The 23,755-nt window shown below is 55.8% G+C and overlaps 2 protein-coding genes across 6 annotated transcripts; one reads left to right on the top strand and one right to left on the bottom strand.

Annotated features, from left to right (window-relative positions):
• Positions 1-227: 227 nt before the first annotated feature.
• DUOX2 (dual oxidase 2) lies at positions 228-19,643 on the bottom strand. Of its 3 annotated transcripts, none has more exons than XM_005211901.5 (34): positions 19,549-19,643; positions 19,099-19,175; positions 18,754-18,843; positions 18,333-18,497; positions 17,531-17,718; positions 17,174-17,375; positions 16,903-17,069; positions 16,477-16,537; positions 16,245-16,341; positions 15,704-15,794; positions 15,325-15,427; positions 14,570-14,733; positions 13,868-14,043; positions 13,530-13,648; positions 13,028-13,165; positions 12,692-12,805; positions 12,300-12,502; positions 11,818-12,003; positions 10,515-10,740; positions 10,342-10,435; positions 8,292-8,479; positions 7,710-7,779; positions 7,192-7,275; positions 6,477-6,655; positions 6,106-6,336; positions 5,821-5,920; positions 5,082-5,131; positions 4,700-4,827; positions 4,292-4,445; positions 2,830-3,062; positions 2,451-2,609; positions 2,153-2,308; positions 1,917-2,045; positions 228-1,631 (listed from the first exon to the last, which is right to left on the bottom strand). In XM_005211901.5, exons 2-34 carry the CDS (start codon positions 19,166-19,168, stop codon positions 1,509-1,511), a joined length of 4,638 nt encoding a protein of 1,545 aa, XP_005211958.1. In that variant the 5' UTR covers positions 19,169-19,175; positions 19,549-19,643; the 3' UTR covers positions 228-1,508. The 3 variants fall into 3 exon arrangements, with proteins under 3 accessions (XP_005211958.1, XP_010807707.1, XP_059746852.1); XM_010809405.4 differs by lacking the exon at positions 19,549-19,643 and adding an exon at positions 19,362-19,496; XM_059890869.1 differs by lacking the exon at positions 19,549-19,643 and having other exon boundaries at positions 19,099-19,496.
• Positions 18,492-23,567, top strand: DUOXA2 (dual oxidase maturation factor 2). 3 transcript variants are annotated; one of them, XM_059890871.1, is made up of 7 exons: positions 18,492-18,618; positions 20,153-20,189; positions 21,261-21,318; positions 21,601-21,735; positions 21,991-22,204; positions 22,559-22,773; positions 23,185-23,567. In XM_059890871.1, exons 1-7 carry the CDS (start codon positions 18,566-18,568, stop codon positions 23,376-23,378), a joined length of 906 nt encoding a protein of 301 aa, XP_059746854.1. In that variant the 5' UTR covers positions 18,492-18,565; the 3' UTR covers positions 23,379-23,567. The 3 variants fall into 3 exon arrangements, with proteins under 3 accessions (XP_059746854.1, XP_002690989.1, XP_010807713.2); XM_002690943.6 differs by lacking the exon at positions 18,492-18,618 and having other exon boundaries at positions 19,542-20,189; XM_010809411.3 differs by lacking the exon at positions 18,492-18,618 and having other exon boundaries at positions 19,542-20,189; positions 22,559-22,853.
• Positions 23,568-23,755: the final 188 nt, after the last annotated feature.

Genomic DNA, 23,755 nt, shown 5'->3' with positions numbered 1-23,755 from the left:
ATTCCTTTGGTACATAGGGTAGGGGGCTCAAGCCATTTGACCTGTCAGAAGAGGTAGAATAGAACCAATGGGGAGAGAAGCCTGGGGCGGGAATGTGGAGACGGCCTGAAACTCTCCCTGCCACAGGTCCCGCTGGCTGGAGGACTCTATGACCCAGCAACTCCATTCTGAGATACATACCCTCTTGGGAATGAGTGCATTATGTACACCAAACAATAAGTCATAAGAAAGTTCATAGTAGTTTTATTCATAATTATCAGAAACTAGAAACAATCTAAATGTCTATCGACATAAGACTCCATAAACAAACTGTGGTACATCTCTACAATGGAGCTTGACACAGCATGAGAAAAGAACAAACTACTGATATACACAATAACATGGGTGAATCACAGAGACATTGTTGAGTGAAAGACGCCAGTTTCAAAAGAATACATTCAATATGAACAAATGAATCTGGGGTGATAATATAATTCACATCAGTGGTTGCTACTAAGGGTTGGGGGTGGTGGACTGACAGGGGTACAAAGGAAGTTTCTGGGGTGATGCAAATGTCCTAGATCTTCATCTGGATAGTAGTAGCAACACGTGTTGTACATGGTAGCTTTAAGATTTGTGCACTTTACTATATGTAAATTATACTAAAAAAATTTTTTTTTAATTAAAGCTTAGCTTTTGAGGAATGAGCCACTTGAAGGAGGAAAAGGAAGAGTCTTAAAGAGCGTGGAGGGGATGTCCCAGGTTGGCCCCTGTGGAAGGTGACTGACTGTCCTCATTTGCCTGGAACTGAGGGGTTTCTTAGGACAAGAAACTTTCAGCGCTAAGACTGGGAGAGTCCTGGGCAAACTGGGACAGCTGGTCATCCAACTCCTGTGAAGGTGGGGAGCCAAGAGGGGACTCTGGATGATGTGCAGAGAGGCTGGGCTCCCGTGGTACTGGAGCTGAAGGGCTGCTCCAGCAGGAAGAGATGGGTCTGCCAAGAGGTGAGGGCAGTGGGCAGTGGGCATCACTCAGCGTTCCTGATCCCCTAGGAGCAGGAAGGGCTTTGGGGTAGAGCTGGAGGGCAAAGCCCTCAGAGACTGAACTGAGACAGTTGGGCTGCCAGGTTTAACACTGAAGCTTCTAAGCTGGGTTCTGAGGAGATTTTCTCTTGAGCCTTCTCTTCACACCAGGTACCCTACCCATCCTCCCTCAAATGCCTAGGCCACGAAAACACCAACACTATTCACTGATTTTGTGGAAGGGAAAAAGACATGGGGATCTAGCAGAGAAAAATGCAGCTGTCTCTTCACCTCAGTTATCACAAGGCGGAGACTTCCCCACTTTATCTGCCACAGCCTGCTGTGATGTGAGCTGCAAGTGTCTCTGCTAACTCCTCAGAGCCTGGGACAGATAGGGCAATGAGGGAGAGGCCCTTTCAGCTCTCTGGCTGAGGCCTGAGGTGAATTCTGACAGAAACTGTTGGCAGGGCTGGTCCATGGAGGGACCGGGAACCAGGGAAGGTGGGCTCAGAAGTTCTCATAGTGGTGCACGAAGTGGGCCTGGTCCTGCTGGTTGATGAGCTGACAGGCCTTCTCTACATTCTTGGTCATTCCTGGAGGGCCGCAGCTGAACACCCCGATCTTCTGCACCTATCAAGTGTTGGTGGGGAGAGAGCAGTGGTTGCAGAGGAGAGGCCTGTGGCCTTGAGATGCTCACTCCCCAGGAGCTGCTTCCCAAGCCTGACTGGAGTGACCAGGGCATTGACCCCAGGCGCTGAGGAGGAGGAGGCTTGAATTGGGGCGGCAGGGGTGGGATTTAAAGCCCTCCTCCAACCCTGGACCCCATCCTGAGGTCCTCTGCTCAGGACACAGCTGCAGGCTCTTCAAGGGCCAGGAAGTCCTGGCAGGGGAAGGATGGTTGGGAGTGGGACTGACCTTTGGGTGGACCTCCTGCAGAGAATTGAAGAAGCGTTCAAAGGGGGGACGGCCAAAGTGGGTGATGGAGCGCAAGCCCGTGAACAGACTCCGGTTCAGCACCTTCTGGAAGTGCCGCTCACAAATGTACTGGGGGAGGGAGCAGAGGAGCAAGGTCACAGCCAGCGCCTTGGCCATCCTGGCTTGCTCGGCCCACCCACATACCCAGAGTTGCCCCCTGGCCGGCCCTGACGCACCAGCATGGTGGTCCTGAGGTCGAACTTCTCAGCCAGCTGGGTGATGTAGATGTGCACGGACACGAGGTCCTGGCAGTCATTCTCCTCCACTTCCCGGATGATGTCAGCCAGCCACTCAAACTGCCGCTGGGTCCGTGTCACCCAGATGAAGTAGATCTGGGGACACATGACTAGGGCTCTGACTCAGCTCAGCTCAAGGAGCCAGGGCTTTTTATCATGCTGCTTTGCTGTGATGTGGGGACACAATCAGGCTGTCTGTCCCTATTTCTTTGAAGAATGGAAGAGAGTAAACACTCACCTTTTTACAGAGCATTTGGCTCCCCAAGGATGACTTGAAGACCAGGTCTTTGAGGATGGAGGCAAAGGGGGTGACCCCAATGCCCCCTCCCACTAGCACTGACACCTCAAACTTATGCCACTCCTGATGGCCCTCTCCAAATGGCCCATCAAGGTACAGCTGCCAACAGAAGAGGAAGATGAGATGAGCCTGGCCCTTCCCAAGCTCTGAGCTTAGATATGTGGGGGAAGAGGGACAGGGAGAACCAGTCTCTTTGAGGAACCCCAGCCCTCTCCCAGTCTGGCTTTACAGTAGCTAAAGCATCTTATCCTGGGGTCAGGAAGGGTGGGGACTTTCTGTCAATGCTAGAGCCCCAAAAAGTGGTCCCAGTGGTGGGCACCTTTGGATATTTGGCACAGCTGTCACCCGTTGGAAGTGAGTAGATCTCCCTGAGGCGGGTGGTCCAGGGCCCCGCTGCCCGGATGTGCAGGCTAAGCGTCTCCTCATGGGGCGCTGACGTCAGCGTGAAGGGGTGGTACTCGTTGGTCCCCAGAGCCAGGCAGGCAATCCGCACCCACTGTCCTGACTTGTACTCAAAGCCTTGGGGCCGCTGGAACTCCAGGTGGGTCACTCCTGAGGGTCGTGGGCAGGGAGGGGCAGGGATCAGAGGGCTTGTTCCTGGTACCTGAGAATCAGCAGGTGCCCTGTCCTCATCACTCACCTCAGGCACAGGGAGCAGCCACGTGATCTGACCTAGTAGGGCTTCTGGGTTGGGGGTTGGAGGACCCTTTTATATGTTTCTTGGGTAACTCAAGAGCTGGGCTTCTCTGCTCCCCTGTTCTAGCCCCTCCCCTCCTCTTTGCTGCTTCCTCCCACTAAGGGCCCAGGCTGACACCACTGTCCTGGATACCAGTGTACTAGGTCAGGGGACCTCAGGCTCCCCAAGTACCACCTCAGTGTTTGCCAAATTTCCAGCATGTGAATGTTACCTTTGTGGTGGGACTTATGTGCTCATCCTCCCGCATTATCATTGATCTGATGTTTTTCTTTAAATTGATTTATTTTTTCAACTCAGTTTACCTTGAACATTTAGGTCACTGAGGCAGGTGGAAAACCAGTGTCATGTGCTCTATCTAGCTCTAGAGGCCAAGCTCTTAACCACCACCCTACACATCTAAGTGTTATGTGCTCTAAATAGAAAGTACCACATTTTATCACAGTTTAGCTGGATCCTGTTTGTTGCCTGACCACAGCTGAGCCTCAGGCTTGTGCTTTCTTTGTGGAAAAAGGAGATTTGCAAGTACTGGAGGGTGCAAAAGGCATGTGAAGACCATGCTGAGACTTTGCTCTTAAGTAATCTTGATCGATATAAAGTTGAACGAGGTTAACTTTCTTACTATGTGAGTTCTGAGGGTCAGCCAGCCCCACAACCCTTAAATATCTTCCATCACCCTCTGTGTTGATGTGAATCCCTGCTCTGGCCAGCACTGACTCTCAACAGACTCTTGTGGTCTGGACCATTTGTCTGTCTCTGAAGAGGGGTTTTTCCGAATGAAGAAATGGGAGAGAGATGTTCGGTTCCCTGCCCTGCTCCCAAGTCATGCATGTTCTGGTCTTTCTCGTCCTTAAACCCCTCTGAATGCCTTTCAACTGGCTCTTTTCAGTAGTCACCTCTCGTTGTGTGCAAGTCCTGGAAACTAAGTCCAGACTTTCTGGGGGCTGCAGTTCCATCAGGAAAGCCGTAGGGCTCCCCAGAGGGTCTCAGAAACAACAATGGGGTGAGGAGGCCTGGAAAGCTGTCTCCCCACATCCCATGAGTTGACCTCTCATGCTCCCCACCTGAGGTCAGGCCAGCTTGGTACCTGAAGGCAGCAGCTGCGCCTTCACCACGCCGATCTCCACCTTCTTCCGGCTCAGGCTCACCAGCTTGTCCCCCATGTAGATAAGTGCTGGGACCAGGAAGTAGATGTGGAAACGGGGCAGCTGGATCAGGGCAAAGCTGCCGTGGATGATGAGCTGAAGACATGGCCAGTTAGTACAGCTCAGGCCCAGCCGACCAGCCCCTTTTCTGCACCCACCTTACCCAGACACTTCCTGCCCCAGCCCTGGGCCTGGGTTGAGTGCATGGGGCTGGCACAACTCCACAGACTGTGGCCTCAGATCTCAGGGCCTCAGTCGAAGCTCTTGAGTCCAATTCAGCCTTCTCCCTCCCCACATCATGATGCTCATCTCTGCCCTGTGGCCTGGCCCTACCCAGAGAAGTCCCTCACCAGCACATAGAGCAGGATGTAGAGGTGGTGGGTCAACCAGAAGCCCCGGAAGCTGCGGCGTCGGAAGTGGTGGGAAGCAAAGACATACATGATGGCAAGAACCAGGAGCAGGAGCACCCCTGTCATACCTGGGGGCAGCAGAGACAGGGTCAGACAGTCCGGGTCTCAGGGCCTCAGCCTAGGCTGAGAGTAGCAGAGAGCATGTCCCCATTCTGCCCTGGCTCCCAGAACAGCTTAACTAAAGAAGCTGGAACTAAAGCTTGTCCTGGAGCCTTCAAAGGGAAACTGTCAACACTATAGACAAGTGTGTATTCATAGGAAGATGAGGACAAAATCAGAAGTCCTCAGAACCCCCAGACTCCACATACCATCTACTCTTTACCTGGGACTGTCTGGAAGAACCACCAGTAGAACTTCTGGGGAAGCTTGGACCTGTAGGGCAAAGACACCCAGAACCTCAGGCTGGAGCAGGAAGAGCTCCACCACTGTTGCAATGTGACTCTGTTCCTGATGGCCTTGAATACAGAGGTTCCTGGGCTTCTACCCAGACGACCAGGGATCCTTCCAAAGAACATGGGCCCCAGCCTCCTGTGTTCTACTCTCTGATCTCAAAGTAGTTCTTCTTCCTGTGTAATCTTGAATTCCCCTACTGCAGCTAACCTTTGCTTTCTTGAGTGCCTGGTTCATATTCTGTAAGCTCCATGAGGCTCTATGCTCTATCACTAGGCTCAAACAATGCCAGGCACAGAGTCAGTGCTCAAGAAATACTTGTTGAATGACTGCATGTATCTTGGCATTCTTACTCTCTGGCTCCAGGATGGACACATAGACATGTTTCCTAAATGTTTGCCCAGTAAATGGATGGCAGGCTGAGAAAGCAAGCTGTGTGTCAGGTACACATGGGAAAGAGTATCCAACTTCATCTCCCAAAGTCCTTTCCTGGCAAGTCATGGCCAGCTTCCTTCCTGAGGGCAAGGAAGTCATCTCTCGGCTTCCTCAGGATACTAACTTCTCACTCTCACTCAGTGAAAGAGTGGAGAGTCTAGGGCCATCTACCTCTTTTCTGTTGTACCCTTAGGCCTTCCCCAGAATTCCCAAGGGGGGTCCTCCCCAGAACTGACCCATCATTCACAAAGACGCTGGGAAAGATGCAGGCCAGCAGACTGAGGGGGCTGACTGAGAAGATATAGACATTCACCACGTGGCCAGCGCTGTGCAAAACTGAAAGAGACAGATCCCATTAGAGATGCCTCCCACGGCCAACCCTAACTAACTCCAGCCCCGGGGAGACAGGAGGCACAGGGAGGAGAGAAGGAAGTACAAGTAGCTCCAGTGTCCCCACTGTCTCCCCCACAGCTAGACCCAGGGGCCTGCAGCCATGGCAAGCATGCCCAGCTGCCACATACTGGCCAGGACCACAGCGGCCATGGCGATCCAGCGATGGAAGTCCACGGCAGCATCAAAGGGCACGTAGCGGTTGAGGAAGGTCTCTCTCAGGAAGGTGATGAGGTTGCGGCACATGGTGAGCAGGATGTAGGAGAACATGAAGGAGACACTGGCCGCCGTGCCCCGTGACAGGATGATGCCCACAAAGGTGGTCTGTGCAATGCCCGATGGTGGCGAGGCAAAGGCGTAGTCTGGGGGTAGAATTGGGGTGGAACAGCACAGTACAGAGGCCTGAGTCAGAACACCTGGGTCCCCCAGGCCAGACGCTGAGGTTCGGGAAAAACAACCAGAAGGCTCTCACACCTCCCCTCCTGCAACTTGAAACTCTTACAGTAAGCGCGCTCCACAAACAGTCCGGCACAGATGGCTGAGAAGACAGCCACGCACACGATGTGCCGCCGGTAGTTCTCCACGAAGCGCTTGTACTGCTGCAGCTTCTGAGCCAGGAAGCCCCGCTGCATCTTCTCCTGCAGCGCCTCCGTGTACAGCCGGGGAGGGGGCACCCCTGCCCTGCAGCAATGGGAGGCAGGTAGCCTGAGGTCAGTGCATCCTGGCCTCCCCTAAGTGCCACCTTATAAAGGAGACCTGGTGCTCTGGCAGCAGTCAGGATGGGCCGCAATAGATGAAAGAAAAAGCTTCTGGGGGGTGACTCCCACTCTCCCAAGCCATTACCACTCATCTTGACTTGCCCCGTCCACCCACTCTTCCATCTCCCCACTACTCCATCTCCACTTCCTCCTGTCTGTCCTTTCTGTCTCTCCTCCTGCTCCCTGCCCAGGCCTCACTGCTGCACCCAAACCAGGCAGGAGCCAGGGGACCCCTCCCTGCCATCTTGGTGTTGCATCGAGTGCCAGGCCCCTGGCCTAAAGAGTAGGGTGCAGAAGTTGGAAGAGGTTGAAGAGTCATTCGACTTAACAGCCTGCCAGCCAGGTCAGGGACATGTGGAATGAGTCTCAGGATGGTCTCTTGTGGGTGGAGGTGGGCAGACCAAGACTCCGAGACTTCTCCCCATGTCTTCATGGATCAAGGTTCTAGAAAACACTCACTTTTTGCCAAACCTCTTCTTCAGCCCAGGGCCTCCTAATTCCGGGGCTTTCGAGGCAGGGAGCCCCACTCCCTGAGGGCAAGAACTGAGGAAAGAAAAATGGGGCTCATGATCCCCTTGTCTTTGCAGGCAGGAGAAGAACTGCCACGTCAGGGTTGAGGGTGGGCTGGGAGGGGGTAGATCCTGGGATTCATTTCTGTCCACAGATCCTGCCCATAAAACTGATCAGAGAGGAGTCTGGCAGAAGGCAGGACCGAAGGAATGGATATGGTCAGGTCATCTGTTCTGTGTGAAGATTGTGTCCTGGAGGGGCAGAAAGAGCCAGGCTCCTGAACAGTAAATGGGTATGTGGGTATGTGTGTGATGCAGCTGGAATACAGACTCAGAACAACTGTGCATTAAGAGCAACTTTCAGAGGGCAAATGTCTGGCCCAGGGGCTGATCTCACCAGCCCTACTTGCTTCGTTTCCCTGCAGGGGACCCAGTCAGGACACCTCCCCATGCCCCATTCCCTCTCACCGTTCCTCAGAAGTCCGAGTGATGAATGACACTCGAGAGCTGATGTTTGGTTTAAAAATGTCTCCAACACCTGGAGAGGAGAACAAGAAGCTGGACAGGCTTCCCCAAGAGTGCGGGGAGGTGACCGTCCTAGGATGGCTACAGGGCAGTGGCTTGGTCACATCCCCATACCCTCTCCAGCCTTGCTCCCCTCACTGCCCACACGGAGCACCCACACAAGGTGGCTGCTGCTAGACAATGTGGCAACTTCGTGCAATTAGGAAAAGGGTCCCCCTCCAGGTGGACGCAGCCCTGCAGATTGTTTGTATACAGAAAATGGGGGCTCATCCTCTGGCCAGATTCACCCCAGATCAATGTGCGTGGCTGGTGTGCAGCATGTAGGCTAGATTTCAGCCTGCCCTGACCCCTCCATGGGCACCTTTGTGTACAAATTGCACAACTGTAGGTGACACCCTTGATTATACATGCCTGGCTCTGTACTAGGCACCAAAGACTAAGAGAGAAGTAAGACCTGAGTGCTATGCACCAGGAACTCACATTTTGAAGATACGCCCATCCCTGACGCCTTCCAAACTTACACACCTCCTCCTCCACCTCTGACACAGAGCTGCGTTCGGCGGAGCTCACTGTCATGGTCCCGCAGCATGAAGTGGAAGTCCTCCCACGTCAGCTCCTGCTTGTCCTGGAAGCCTGACTCTCGGAACATGGACTCCACCACCTCAGCCAGCTGGGTCTTGGTCAGGCAGTTGTTGGAGATCTCAATGAAGGACCTGGGTCGGGGGGTGGGGGGAACCCAAGAAGAAAGCAGCCTGTCACCCAGCCAGGTCAGGTTTAGGCAGGCAGGTGCTGGGTGGGGCAGGCCCCAGACTATCTAGTGTGGTTACCAGTGACCCAGGAAATGGCACCGAGAAGGTGTTCATCGAGCCTGCTGCTGACGCTAAGCTGGGTGGGGTGGCCACGGCCCGAAAGGCAGAACAAAACTGAAAGTGACCTTGACCAGTCACTTAGAGAAAGCAGCCCTCAAACGGGGGATAAATGTCCACTGAGTGTAGGAACATGTCCAGGTGTGCCACAGCCCACTCAAGTGGCAGGCTCTCTCGTGTTGATAACTCCCACACCCATGCCGGGCACCCCATTCATGGTTAAGTGGGGGCACAGACAGTTGGGAGTTGAGGGAGGAGATGTAGCCACAGTGGCTTCTGCTTCCTTGTGCCAACACCCCAGGACGCAGGCAGAAGTGTCTCTACACCCAACGTGACAGCATCAACAATGGCCATACTTTTTTCTTAGGTGCGCTTTCGACACAAGCAAACACACGTGCACATTTGTGTTGAGTCCAGCAGAAAAAAAGCTTTGCCTGCATGACACAGCAAACAACTGCCATCACATTAAAAAAATATATCATCCCACTTGCTCAGGGTGAGACTGAGCCAGAGCCACGCTGAGCACAGGATGAGGAGGTGGGAGCTTAGCCCCCAGGCGCAGAAACCCTCTCCCAGAGGGTCCTGCAGCAGCATACCCAGCGAGGGACAACTGCAATCAGCTTCACCCTAGCCCTTTCAGAAGCCCACGTCCAGTTGTTGTATCTATCCTGCAAGAGAGGTGGCAGTGAAGGGGATCACGGAAAGCAATGAGTAAGGTTTGCAGGGATAGAAAAGTTAAAAGGATCTGAGCTGTTTTTTGCATTCTGTTTATTCATTTGCTCATTTGTCTCATCTGATTCAGTTGCCTATGCATCAAATGCCTGCTATGTGCCAATCAGTGTGGAGAAGGTGGATGAGATATGAACCCTGTCCTTGTAGAGCTGCAGGAAGCTGTGTTACTGGAGCACTGTCTCCAGGAATAAGACGTCTGTGAGCCCCAAACTGGTCTTTATTGGCACACTACAACCAGAGATGGCTTAAGAAGCAGGAAGAGAGAAAGTTTGAAATATAGAACAACATTCCATTTTTCTCCTCCTGCCTGTCCTGGTGATTAACATCGGCAGTGACGAAGGGCATCTGTCCTCCAGGATTCATGCTCTCACTGTGTAAAGCACAGCCTTAGAAGAATCAGCCAAGACCTGACTTCCCTGGTGGTCCAGTGGATAAGAATCCGCCTGCCAGTGCAGGGGACATGGGTTCAATCCCTGGTCCAGGAATGCCCCACATGACTTGGGGCAACTAAAGCCGGTGTGCCACAACTACTGAGCCCACTTGTCTAGAGCCTGCACTCCACAACAGGAGTGTAGCCCCTGCTCGCCGCAACTAGAGAAAGCCCACATACAGCAACGAAACCCAGCGCAACCAAAATAAGAAAAAAGTTTTTAAAAAGAAGAAGAGTTAGCAAAGACCTGACAGCATCCAAAAGAGGCTGGTTGGCTTTGTTACTGGTCATCTTGGTGTTGTTTGTGTTTTTTCACTTGGGAGAATTTTCTGGCTAGTGTTGACTGAAGAAACAGACCCTTCTGGGGGCAGGGGCCTGGCCAGATAAACTTTGAAGCTGGATGCTCTGGGCATCTAGGATGCAATACCTAGGCCACCTCTCAATGCAGACGGCCACATAACCTCCTCACCTACCCTCCTCTGACCTGACCTGTTTTCCTGTTTAAAATACCAAGACGTCTCAGGACTGGAGGGGGCCCACCCCATACCGCATCATGGTGAAGAACTCGTCCTTGGAGAGGAAGCCATTGCCATCAAGGTCATACATGGTGAACATCAGGCGGGACTTGTCCTCTGGGGAGCCTGGGAAGAGACAGGGGGATCCCTGTCACCTCTCTGCTGAAAGATACTTGGCACCTGGGATGGTCCACCATCCCCTCACCTTTCATGAAGACCACCAGGACGTCCAGGAACTCCCGGAAGGACAGGTACCCGTTGCCGTCTTTGTCGGCCAGAGAAAACATGGACTCCACAAACATGTCCTGGGGCTTGAGGCCCAGGGACTCGGCAAACTCAGCCCGGCTCAGCTCACACGTCAGGGCCTCCCGCACCTTCTGCGATGAGTCCAGGAGCAGGGTTCCTGCATCCACCTGGTTGATGTCCAGCACCTGTACTTGGACAGCAGCAGAGGGAGGGAGAGGAAGAGTTGAGGCCTGGGCTGGAAGCAGTTCAGTGACCCCTCTCATCTCCCAAAGTCTGGATCAGAAAGGTGAGCCCTGGTGGTCGCTCATTTCTGCTCTCCTGCAGAGGGGAGACTAGCAGGGGATGAGGTGGGAGCAAGGAGGGACAGTGTTTGGGAATGCCAAGTGAAAGAGCCTACACCGGTGACAGAAACTGCAGCAGACATGAATGGAAGGCAGGAAGGGGCTAAAGATACGCTCTTTTGTCAGTTCAGACAGGGTTGCCATGTGCCTGATTTTAAAAGTCACATACATGTAACTTACTGTGGTTTAGTGGCTAAGTCATGTCTAACTTTTTTGCGACACCATGGACTGTAGCCCACCAGGCTCCTCTGTCCATGGGATTTCCCAGGCAAGAATACTGGAGTGGGTTGTCATTTCCTTCTCCAAGGGATTTTCCTGACCCAGGGATTGAAACTGCATCTCCTGCATTGGCAGGTAGATTCTTTACCATTGAACCACCAAGGAAGCCCATATATGTAACTTCCACGCATTACATGCAATCATGTACCCAGCACTAGGGCTAAACATTGTACATAGAACAGTGTTTATCAAACTTTAGAGTGAATCAGAATCCTCTGGAGGGCTTGTGGGTCCCAGCTTCAGAGTTCCTGATTTCCTAGGTCTGGGGGAAGGGCCTGAGGACTTGAATTTCTAACGAATTCCCAGATGAGGCTGTTACTGTTGGTCCAGGGAGCACACTTTGAAGACCACAAACGTAGACTATCTTTCTGAATCCTCATAACCCAAGGGGATGGATCCTATTTTAATCACTCTTTTATAGACGAGGAAACTGAAATCAGAGCAGAGGCGATGTAATTTGCCTAAGGTGATGCCCTAGTGAGTAGCAAAACCTGGGTTCCAGCAGGGCTGTCTGTTTCCAGCCCTCAGGACAGAAGCTCAGTTCACCCTAGATAGGGTACTGTCCAGCCCAGGTTGGACAGTTGAGTAGTTTTCCTCCTACCCCTGGGCCCCTTCTGCTTCCAAAAAGCCTGGTCACAGCACCTGGGCAAAAAGGTGTCTGAAGAAAATCTCCAGGATGCGTTGCCGCTGCTCTTTGGTCACAGCTTTCCTGAACAGCTCATACTCGCTCATCTCAGCCATGTCCAGGCCCAGAGCCCAGTTCTCACAGAAGCCCCGCAGATGCTGCACGAAGGCACCCCGCTCCTCCTGGGAGTTAAACAGCAGCACCTGGCAGAAGGAAGGCCGTGCTAATGCTCAAGCTCCTGGCTCAGCCTCCCCTCAGAGGTCCTTGGGTTGGGGGAAGGAAACTAAAAGGCTCCCATTCCAACCCGGCTAGGGCCCGGTGAGTGGCCCAAGGGGATCAAAGGGAGAGTTGGGTGGGGACCTTGGAGAGCAGTGCCTCCTCCCAGTGTCAGCCCTCACAGACGAGCCCTGCAGCTGAGGACACGGTGACCTGAGGGGACTCGCCGTAGAAGGGAAATGGGCGAGGGCAGCCCAGGCTGGGGAGGCTGGCTGGGCCATACCAGATCATACTCCTTGGGGATCTTGAGCAGCAGGGTGCGGCATCTGCGGTTGCTGGACAGGATGAGGTTGACCTGTTGTGGGGGCTGCAGCTGGATGGTGCGGAGCACAGAGAGCCGCCGGTCCACAACCTGCAGCCGCCGGTCTGGGAGCAGCTGGATGGTGACTGGATAGCTCCTCTCCCGGGGGCCCGGCCACTCCATCGCTAGGGAAGGGACGACGGGCAGGGCAGAGCGTTTCAGCAGAGCTTCCCAGGCCCCGGCCCTCAGGCCAGTTCCAGTCTGAGCCAGCACCCTGAAGCCTGGCTTTCTCCCCACATCTGTAAGCTGGTTCTTTCACAGCACCCCGCACCTTCGGTTCTCTTCCCGCTTCCCTCCCCTTGGCCCCATCTCACCTGACACTCCATCACTGGCTGGTTCCTTCTTCACACTCTCTTTGCCTCTCCTTTGGAGCTTCTTGCGCTCTCGGCCCCGGAAATAGGCCACAACCCCAGAGATAAGCAGGCTCACTGAAGGGGGTCAGAAGGAGCCAGTGGGGAGAGGAACCCCTCACCTGTGGGTTTTCCAAGGCCCTGGCTGCTGCCCCTCCCTTCCTAAGGCATCCTGAGGCTGGCTTCAAATGAACTCAGGCCTGAACCCTACAGGTCAGTCAGTAACAAGGGGTGGGGACAGTCTGTGGAGAGGAGGGGAGCTGAGAGAAGAGACATGGCTGAGGGGGCTGAAGGGCTTACCTAGTGGAAGACAGCACAAAGCCACGATGGTGATGCCAAAGCCAGGACCACTGCCCTCGAAGTAATGAATCTCTGTCAGGGGCACACAGGGGGGCAGGTCTCCGGTTGTGAGCTGTTGGGGCTGAGGGCAGGGTGCACCTGAGGGAGAAGCACAGAAGGTCTCAAGGCCTGAGCGTCCCACTCCTTGGCCAGGCATCCTTCCCCTCTTCTCCTGTAAAGGGCCAGGTACTGCTCCCTCCCAGATCCACCTCCCTGGAACTTGTTCCCCTCAAAAGTTCCTCTTCCACATCCCACCTCTCAGCATCACCCCAACCCGACCACAAGGTACAGCCTGCAAACCAGTCTAGTCTCTACTGGGGGAGGCACCTAATGCAGGCCTCCCAGACCAACACAGAGGGAACTGCCTGGTGCCTAGCCCCTGAGACAGCACCAAGTGACCCCCCCACACACAACCTCTGCCCCTTCTCTGCCACCATTGCTTGAGCTCTCCCAGGCCACCCACCATCCTGCCAAATAAAGACATTGGGCTGCAGGGTGTCAGGGTCCACATTGGTGACAGCCACCACCACGTCCCGAAGAGTGGTGCTTCTAATTTCTGCAATTTCATCTGGAGAGAAGAGCCTAAGGTGGGGAAAGCCAGGAATTGTTTGGGATGAGAAGGGATCACAGGTCTCCAGCAAACTCGGGCCTGGGAACCCAGATGAGAAAAATAGACCCAGAGGGGTGGGGAGGGAGTTGTGGGTCAGCTGGGAGTCAAGGGCCCATGGAGGCCATTCACAGGCAGAGGGTCTGGGGTCCAGGCCAAGACAGAGTCTGAGGCAGGAGCCAGGCAGGCCTTACCCATTCCTGCTGTTCTCAAACCAGTAGCGGTCGCCATCCCGCAGTCGCACAAACTGATCAAGGACGATGGTGCTGAAGAGGGGTCCAGGGTCCCCGTGGCTCTCCAGGAGCCCCCCAGGGAGTAACTCCAGCCGGGACAGGTCCTGGTTGTACAGGGCCGCTGTGGCCTCCAGCACCTGGGGCACCACAGGAGGTGAGGAGTGTGTGAGCATACGTGTGTGGTTTTGTGTTAGGAGGGTGGCCACTACTGCCCCATCCCTCAAACATGGGACCCCATCCACGGTCTGGCTTGCTGCTTAGCCCTGAGAGAGTTTCCTCTTTCTAGGCAGCCCCCTCAAGTGGTGACAAGTCTGGTGGGAGGACCAGTGTGTCACCACCCAGACTGTCTCCAGTGACCAGCAGCTTCAGGGTCATCCATCTCATGGGGCAAGACCCTGCAGGAACAGGACAATGGCTCCCCACCCAGGGGTCATTCTGCAGAAATGGTACAGAGTAGCGGTGAGGATACTCTGGAATCAGATGCCTGAATTTGAATCCTGCCTCCGAGATGGACTTAACAATTATGTCATCGGTAAAATGGGGACAATGATGGTGTCTACTCTATAATGTTCTTCACACAGATTAAATGGGTTACACATGTAAAGGACTTAGTATCACCTCAAGAAAGCTTTAGTTGCCATTATTATCATCACTATTTCTGACCTGAGGGTCCACGTTGGGGTTGAGGTCACTCCAGTTCCCCGGGGTATTCAGCCCCAAGGCCTGCAGGGCTTGGCTATAGCTGGGCAGCCCCATGTCTCGGCCACGTTGGATGCTGCTGGCCACGTAGTCAGTGCGAGAGAACTTGCCAGGGCCAGGCCAATAATCTAAGGAGGAGAGAGGACCTGGCTCTAGGCTGTCCTCCTAACCCTTCTTTACCCAGCAGCCTTGAATTGGGCTGTTGGCATTACCCATATCCAGCACATGTCAATGTCACCATTTGTGACCAGGAGCAATTTTTCTCAAAAAACTCTTCCCTTAAGACTCAGGATGGTTCTAGTCACCAAATCCCCCATCCCACCTCCTTAACCTCAAGATGGTGCTGGACAAGCTACCCCCTACATACTCAGATGTAGGTAATTTAGAATACAGTTATTTTCCTCTAATTTTTTCTAATAGCTGCTGTGTGTGTGTTCTTACATTGTAGGTTCCCTAGGCCTGCTGCTGCTGCTTCTAAGTCACTTCAGTCGTGTCCGACTCTGTGTGACCCCATAGACGGCAGCCCACCAGGCTCCCCCATCCCTGGGATTCTCCAGGCAAGAACACTGGAGTGGGTTGCCATTTCCTTCTCCAATGCATGAAAGTGAAAAGTGAAAGTGAAGTCGCTCAGTCATGTCCGACTCCCTGGTGACTAACCCAGAAGGGTCCCCAGGCTCACGGGCCTCTGGGCCCTCATCCCTTCTACTTCCAGTGCTTACCCCTCAGATCTTCCACCACAATATTGTCCTCTAGCTCTGAGATCTGGGAGGCCATTCCCAGCAGCAGCTGATTCACTGCCTGAGAGCTGTTCAGATTGGGATTCTGGAAAGAAACAGCATACTCAAGGTAGGTCCTCAGGCTCCTTCCCAGTGCGGGGTCCCCCTCACCCAGACCACTGCAGCATCCCAGGACAAAGGGCCCTTGGCCAGGCCTAGAGCCTGTTGAACTGCTGTTCCCAGATAATTTTCTGATCACTCTACCTTCATCTCCCACCACCCTGAGGCAGCAACACCTATGAACTGGAATTGTTGCTTTTCCCAGCCTGTGTGACAAGACTGACCTTGACCCACCTTCCCTTGTCCCTGACCCCAAGCTGACCTCCCGAATCCAGTAGCTGTTGCAGACTCTGAGAGCTGGGGAGCTGCCAAAACTCTCATTCAGGACCATCTGGAAATGACAACTGGCATTTCTGAAATGGGGAATCAAGGATGCGGTAAGAGAATTCAAGGAAGAGGCTGGGGTGGGGCTGATGTGGGGTGAGGCATTCAGAGGCCATTTGGTGAGTACTAAGGGGTGTCCTCTGAACTTCCTTGACTGCAGCAGGGATTTGGCAATCAGTGTGGACTGAAGGTAGAGGTTGCTCTTTGTCCACACAGGGTAGGAAGGGAAGGAGGGAAGAGAGTTACACAGCTGCTGGACAAATCCTGCTCTCAGCAACTGAAGTTAAGCTGTTAGGAGGAAATGGAGAAACCTCCCTGTTAAGACTGGACTCCTACCCCAGGGTTCTGTTTCAGGGGACCAAATTCCGCTTCTCTTTCCCCATGAAACTGTGGGGGTGGGGTATATGAAAGGTCCCAGGCCCCAAGGCCACTGCATCTTCACCTCTCCCAGTGTGCTGCTCAGCCAGACCTTCCCTCACCTCATGTAGACGCCAGGGGGCACCATGGTGGAGAAGAACTGCTCAGAGGCAGCCAGGAACTCCGGGGAGATGCTGGGGTCCAGGAAAGGGCGATACTCTGTCCACAGGGGTAGTAAGAAAAACAGGCTCCTTACCCTCACATACTCTCATCACAAGAACCCACCAGTTTTCTTTGTCCTATGGATCTTAATCACCCCCCTCCCCTAACCCCCTCAACCCAAGTGTTCCTCACCTGTGTAATTTGGAGGTGTTTGCTGCAGGAAGCTGGGCAGCCACTCATACATGGCGATGTTCTGAGGGTCAAGAGAGGGGAAAGGGGAGGCCAGCGCTGGAGCAGCCAGGCCACGAGGGATCTGAGCTCAAGGAAGGCTTAGGAGGGAGATAAGGACCAGGCAGGGACAGTCACAGGAGACACTCTCAGACAGGAGAGGTGCGGAGGTTCCTGTTCCCCACAAGCAACCAGGGCAGGTGGGTGAGGAGCGGGCTGCGAAATAATAATCAGAAAACCTCCTGCGTGAGGAGCGCTTTGCCTGCTTATCACCCTCAGGGGCTTTTCCTAGATGGCAGCTCTCTGGGCAGGGGGGTGGTGGTTTCTGGCGGGGTCGTCCAGGACCGAGGGCTCTGGAGTCTCCCGGGGACCAGGCCGTGGGGAACCCACCTGGTAGGTGGCGATGACCCTCTTGCGCGCGTGCTGGAACAGCTCCTCGTCCCCCCAGAGCGGGTACCGCCGGGCCAGCTTCTGCGCCCACAGGTTGTGATAGCGGAACCAGAGCAGACCCAGAGCCTGCAGGAAGGGGTCGCGGTTCCCTCGCTCGGCCCCGAAGGCTGCACGCGCCGCGGGAAAGCAGGGAGGAGATGAGCGCGGGCTGGACCGCGGGGCACCCCTCGCCGTCCCTGGACCGCGCCCCGCCCGGCCCCCGCCGCCTCACCGTATAGCCCCCGCGGCCCGCGGCGGCCAGTGGTGGGATCTGGCGGCATCCACATGAGCAGCGGGGCCTGCGCGGCCCGCGGGAAGGCGGGGTCGGGCCCCGACGCCAGCTGCCCCCCGGAGAAGCTCCGCAGCTCGTCGCTCCAGGAGTGCGAGGAGCCATAGATGGCGCTGCCGTCCAGCCAGCCGGTCACCTCGTTGGTCTGCGGGGACGGCGGGAGGCTGAGCCGGGGGTCGGGCGGCCAGGCGGGTCCGGGAGGGGTGAGGGCCCGCGGCTGTCGTGGGTGCGGCGGGATGGGATCCTCTCCGCGGTTGCCTCGGGTCCCGCCAGCCCCACACCCCCGCCTGCCGCGCTCACCAGGTCCCGGGGGTTGCTGGGGCTCTGTCCGGTCTCGGGGTCCCAGTGACTCCTCTGGAAGGGCAGGACCACGTCCCCGCTGTGGTCGCGGTCGAACACGGGGTCTCCGGGCGGGATGTGGATGTTAAGGAACTCGGCTGGGCAGCCAGACTTTTCCACACTGACCAGGTCGGACAGCACGTGGTAGCCTGCGGTCGTGGGGTTCAATCTGGTAAGAATCGCTATTCCCCACCTCCAGGGAGCCTAAAGACAGATGTTCCAATTCAAGCGCCGCTCCACCAGCTCTAAAACTTTCTTCTAATCTGTAAAGTGGGGTTATAGTACCCTCCTCGCCCACCCCCATCACGTCGTGGTGAGAATCAAAATAATACAATAAATATAAGGGCTCCCCGGAGCCAGTCCCCATCTCCTAACAGATCGTGCCTCCCCCTCCCTCTCCGGGGGTAAAGAAGTTAATCCTCACTTGGGGAGGAGAGGGGCGGCAGGGGACCTAGCTCCAAGGAGCTACAGGGAAGGCTAGTGGCACTCCTGGGTTGGAGTAAGGGGTAAGAGAAAGATTAGGAGAGCAAAATACCAGCTGGTCAACACCCTCAAATCCGTCCAAGACGAAGAAAGGCTCCAAGTGTAGCCTGAGGGGATGGGCTGGGGGGCGGTGGGGACGGTGAGGACGGTGAGGACGTGGTTTGAAGTCTTGGGTCGGTGTCCTTTGGACTTGCAGAGCGGCCTCAGGGCCCATCTCCTTAGGCGCTGAGCTAAGCGCCAGGTCAACCCTCACCGGAACTGTTCTCCCATTTGCCCTCACCGAAGAAGACCCCCAGGACCGTGCGATTGCGGCCGGACGGCCTCCCGGAGCTGCCCCGCGTGGCGGCGTTGCTGAGTCTGCGCGGATTGGGCAGCAGCGGCTCCTCGAGAGCCTGATATACGCCGTCCGCGTAGTTGGCCGGTACAAGGCGCTGCAGTCGGGAGCCTGTGGGAAGCAGGGAGCCGGGCTCTGTCAGAACACGCCGTTCCCAACAAGCCCTTGAATCTCGCCCTATGCCTCCCTCCAACCCCCACTCGACCGACGAGACCCCTTCTTCAGCCTTCAGGTGTGTATAGGAGCTGGCCGCGCAGGCAGCGGGCCGGCTGGCTGGCGCGCTCCCTTCCCGCCGGCTTCTCCGCGCCGGTTCTCCCGTACCCCTGCCTTCCACTAGCCGTTCCCCACCCCAGGCCGCAGGACGCACCCGCAGCGCCACGCTCGTGGTGCCTCAGGTTGTTGAACCAGCCGTCATAGCGCTGCACTTCCCAGGTCAGTGAGAGTGAGTCCTGGCCACCTGTGGGTCAGAGAGTGGTCCGCTCACTGCTAGCTTTCCTGCGACCCCTGGGGGACCCGATGGCCTCGGTCCGCCAGCTGAGGGCCCCCAACCCGACCCAAGTGGAGATGCTCCCGCGGCCTCTAGGCTGCGCCGGGAAGTTTACCATCTCGCTGAGCCGCGCAGCGATCTCACCCCATTTTCCAGCCCCAGGAAGCCTCTTGCCTGCACCAATCCCTTCCTCAACTCCCAAGGGAACTAGCGCCTGGTACTTACCCGTTGGATCCAGGAGTAGAGACAGCAGAACTCCCAGGAGCACAAGTACCTCTGGCCTTGCGCGGAGCATGTTGACCCTGAGACCAGCGGGGTGGGAGGTGGTCCATGAGGAACACAGAGCCAGCCTTTCCCACCGCTGACAGTTGGCGCGAGCTGTGTCCACCCCCATTTCTGGAGCGAAGCTTTTAGAAGTATCGCCAAGGACCCACACCCAGAGGGCACTTTTTTAAGGGCACAAGCCTCTCATATCCCTCAGTGAATACCTGTCCCTGGACACTGAGGGATGGGAAGATCAAGTCCCAAGTACCGGTCCAACCTCTGGCTTAGGGACCCCGTCGGTCAGAAGTCTTTTTCTTGGAATCTTTGCCTCTCTGCTCTGCTTCCTGCCTCTCCCCACTTCCTCCCTTCCCCGCTCCGCAGATCCTCAGCCACCCCCGGCTTCACTCTCACCCTCCTCTCTGGATCCTCTGAGGCCAGCTGTGCAGGTGTTCCACTTAGGCTAGACCAGCGCCAGATGTGAGCATCTGGACTGGGCCGCTCCCTCTTGCTAGGCGGGTGGGGCTCCTCTCATTTGCATAATGACCTCCGCCTCTTATTTGCATGATCTTTTCCCTCCCGGACCCAGCAGCGAAGTCCCGACAGCGCTCAGCGCTCGGCCCACGCTGCTATAAAAGGGGTTTCAGGTCCCATGCGACTTCCAAACGCAGAGCGAACCCTCAGAGCCCGCTCTCCCACTTACCTAACTCGATATCGGCCAATCCAGAGCGCCTGAGAGCAGTTAGCTGCTGGCTTCCTTAAAGGGGAGCAGAGACGTTCAGACTTGACTTGTCCATTGGGTCCAGTGCTCGCACGCAGGGGACAGAGTAAAGGGAAGTGGGACCTGGACTCGGAGGCCAGTGATTGCTCTCCCCGCTGGAACACACCCAGCTCAGCCGGGCTGCAGCATGACTCTGTGGAATGGTGTGCTGCCCTTCTACCCTCAGCCCCGGCATGCCGCCGGCCTTAGTGTCCCGCTACTCATCGTCATTCTCGTGTTCTTGGTCTTGGCCGCCAGCTTCCTGCTCATCTTACCCGGGATTCGTGGCCACTCGGTAAGGGGGTAGTAGAAGCTCTGGTCTGGGGGATGGAGGGCATCTTGGATAGCTTGTCTCTGGAGAACCAGGACAGGTAGGAGGGCAGCAGGGTCTTTCATGAAGAGTCAGGCTGAAGCACAATGAACCAGACAAACACAGGGGAGCACACCAGTAGTCTGGTCCAGTGTGCACCCCTTCCCAAAAACAGGGAGAGAGCCTCTGCAGGACATTCAGAGAGGACCCCCTAGCTGGAACATTCAGGAGGCTGCTGCAGAGAGTAGGTGTCCAGTCTGGTAATCTTGGGGTCAGTTCAAGGCTTCACCTGCTGCAGGGACCTCCTCCTCTCCCCAGGCTGCACCTCCACTCCCTTTCCACCCCCTTCCTGACCTCCGGGTGATGACCTTCTGGCTAAGAGGACAGAAAACAGCAACTCAGACTGCTGTGTTTCGCCTCTGCACTTGGTTGTCGTGTGTCCCCATCCTAAAGCAATTTCTTCAAAGTTGTGGTAAACTAGGCACTTTTTCTTAGATTTCCCCCTTTCCCAGAACCTAAGTTGTGTGTTTCTCAAGGTTCCCCAGGTCTTGTGTTGGTTTTCTGGGAAACTGGCATGCCTAGTAATATCTGAGATGTAGTGTCTCACCTCCTCTACCTGGTGACCAGACCCTGAGGCCTCCCTCTCCTGAGGGAGGTGACCCCTGCCTGCCTAGCACTTCTGGACTCACTGAGCCTCACCATGGCAGTGCGCCGAGCAGGAAACAGCACCAGGAGTAGGAACCAGATAGCCAGAGAAGAAAGGGGATGGGGGTGGTGGGAGAGCATAAGGTAGAGACAGCCCAGTGGCAGGGTGGACTGGGAAATGGGGCTAGGGAGGTAGAAACACGCAGCCAGAATACATCAGACATGCCGATGGTTCAGAGGCACTTGCATGACTTGACTTCAGCCTTTAAAGGTCAAGAATGTAACTGGGAAAGGTGGGCAAGAGAGGGAAGTTGCAGAGGCACTAAAGGCCAGGGCAGCGTGGGGTCAAGGGAGGTCTGCGGGAATCTGGTCAGGCAGTACCCAGACCTGACCCAGTGTGTGCTCCTGCAGCGATGGTTCTGGTTGGTGAGAGTTCTTCTCAGCCTGTTCATAGGAGCAGAAATTGTGGGTGAGTGTGTCATGCAGTGGATGGGGAGAGGACCTGGGGTGAGGAAGGGGGTGGCCAGAGGACGCTTGGGCAAGTGGAGAACTTCGGTTGGTTTCCCACTCCCTCTTACCGTTCTCTTTCTAGTGCCCGGGCTTCCACCCTTACCGTATATATGGATTGGGCTCTAGACGCCCCCCACCCAACACCCGCCAACTCTGTGCACCGTTTCCCACTCACCCAATTAAACGTCCCCAATCTTCTCCCTGACCTTTCCCCGCCCCCACCGTGTGCGTCTCCCCACAGCCGCGCACTTCAGCGCAGAATGGTCAGTCGGCAGCGTTAGCACCAAAACATCCTACAAGGCCTTCAGCGTGGAACGCGTCCGAGCCCACGTCGGTCTGCATGTGGGCCTGGAGGGCGTTAATATCACACTCACAGGTGAGGGGGCTGCGGCTATGTGAGCTCCTGGGGTTGGCAGACAGACACCATGGGTCGGGGGAGGATGGCAGGAGCAGCTGGGGGACCTGTGAGGACAGATTCCACAAGTTCAAATAGCTTCTGGCCCTCACTGATTTGTGTTTTCCTCAACCGCTGCCAAACCCATTTCTCTCGGAGTCTCACTTTCCCAACTGAATCCGCTTAGTCGCCGGGTCCTAGCTGTACGCAGCCGGGTGACCTCGCCGCCATCCGCAGGGAACCCAGTGCAGCAGCTGAACGAGACCATCGACTACAATGAGCAGTTCATCTGGCGGTTTGGCCAAAACTATGCAGGGGCGTACGCGGAGGCCCTGGAGAGGGGGCTGCCGAACCCGGTTCTCTATCTGGCGGAGAAGTTCACTCCGAGCAGCCCCTGTGGGGTTTACCGCCAATACCGCCTGGCGGGACACTACGCCTCGGCCACTCTATGGTGAGAAGACACAGCGTCTGTGTGTTTGTATGTGGCAGAGGTGGGGGTGGGGTGGCGTGGATTGGGGTGGGGGCGCGTGAGCCGGGGGATGTGAGTTCCCGCTGCAGCCCGACGCGCTTGGGGTGAGAATCGCAGCCTCGGGGGCAGATAGTTACGACGTCGGTACCGATCGCCGGAATCCGAAGAGAACCAGAAACGGCTAAACGCCGGCTACTCCCCTCCGGTGTTTCCCTGCGCCTCTGCCATCCCAGCCCCGGGCTTTGATTCTGGGTTGGGATGTAGAGCCAGCGAGCCCTTGGGAAGCCGGGCGTGGTGGAGGACCAGGCTCACAGCGCTACCGCCCACTCCCCGCAGGGTGGCCTTCTGCTTCTGGCTCCTCTCCAACATGCTGCTCTCCATGCCGGTTCCGCACTACGGAGGCCTGACTCTCCTCATCACTGGCGCCTTCGCGCTCTTCTCGGTGTTCGCCTTCGCCTCTATCTCCAGCGTGCCTCTCTGCCAGCTCCGCGTCGGCTCCTCCGAGCTCACCACTCACTATGGCGCAGCCTTTTGGATCACTCTGGCCACTGGTGAGGACCAAGGGAACACGCCCCCGGTGGCTGGGAGCCGGGACGCGATTTATACCAGCGTGCGCTTTCCAGTTTGCATAGTGAGTTCACATAAATTATCTGATCTGTCCCGCTCAATAGTTCGTAGACGCGGACATTGTTACACCTATTTTGCAGATGAGGGAGGGGAACGGAGTTCGGAAGGGTTCCTTCGGTTTCTTACCCACTGAGCACAGAACCCGCGTATCATGTATCCATACTAGAGATCTTTCTGCGGGTTGTGTGTGTGTGTGTGTGTATGTGTCTGTGTATGTGTGTGTCTGGGGAGGAAATGCAGATACTTCTAATAGATGGAGATGGGGAGGCCGGGCTCTGAAGCCCTAACAGCCTCCTTTACCCACCCCCAACCCCGCCCCGACTGCGCTATCGCAGGCGTCCTGTGCCTCCTCCTCGGAGCCGCGGTGTTGAGTCTGCACTACGCTCGGCCCAGCGCTCTTCGCCTCTTCTTGGAAGGAAGCGTCAACGACCTCGAAAGTCCGACGAAGGGGAGCTCGCCTCTCATCCTCAGCAACCCACTGCATAAGCAGTTCAAGACCTCGGACTTAACCATCAGTACTAACCTGTGAAAGGACTCAACGTCGGACTCCTACTCTGCCTTGGTTCCCGCGCAGGCCGGGATGCGGTGCCGGCCGAGCGGAGGAGCTCCGGGAGCGCGGTGGGAGAGGCCGGTGGCCTCAGATGTGACCCCCGCTCCGGGGAAAGAGTCTCCCAGGGTGAGCTGGAAATAAATTCTTTCTCTTTTTGTTTTCTAGAAACTATCCCTCATTATCTTCCCCGGCTTTTCATGGCTTTCCTGGCATACGAGACTTCCCTAGGTTGGAGGTAGTCTAGTACACTCTTTCTCTGCATTGCCACTCACGCCGGGTTCTATCTGTCTGAAAAATGCAGAGTAACCCGGGAGAGGGTGCCCCCTAGTGAGTCCAGGGAAGAACCAACCAAAGCC

The sequence above is a fragment of the Bos taurus genome, chromosome 10 (genome assembly GCF_002263795.3).
Source record: "Bos taurus isolate L1 Dominette 01449 registration number 42190680 breed Hereford chromosome 10, ARS-UCD2.0, whole genome shotgun sequence".
Classification (NCBI taxonomy): domain Eukaryota; kingdom Metazoa; phylum Chordata; class Mammalia; order Artiodactyla; family Bovidae; genus Bos; species Bos taurus.
Note: the sequence above shows the minus strand (reverse complement) of the source record. Positions and strands in the feature narration are given on the sequence as shown.

Coding starts and splice junctions, on each gene's coding strand:
- DUOX2 (XM_059890869.1), bottom strand. CDS start 19,267: ATGGGGGTGGACACAGCTCGCGCCAACTGTCAGCGGTGGGAAAGGCTG. Junction 18,498..18,753: donor CCACGAGCGTGGCGCTGCGG/GTGCGTCCTGCG, acceptor TGCTTCCCACAG/GCTCCCGACTGCAGCGCCTT. Junction 7,780..8,291: donor TGTCAGAGGTGGAGGAGGAG/GTGTGTAAGTTT, acceptor TCTCCTCTCCAG/GTGTTGGAGACATTTTTAAA.
- DUOXA2 (XM_002690943.6), top strand. CDS start 20,043: ATGACTCTGTGGAATGGTGTGCTGCCCTTCTACCCTCAGCCCCGGCAT. Junction 21,319..21,600: donor CATAGGAGCAGAAATTGTGG/GTGAGTGTGTCA, acceptor GTCTCCCCACAG/CCGCGCACTTCAGCGCAGAA. Junction 22,205..22,558: donor TACGCCTCGGCCACTCTATG/GTGAGAAGACAC, acceptor CACTCCCCGCAG/GGTGGCCTTCTGCTTCTGGC.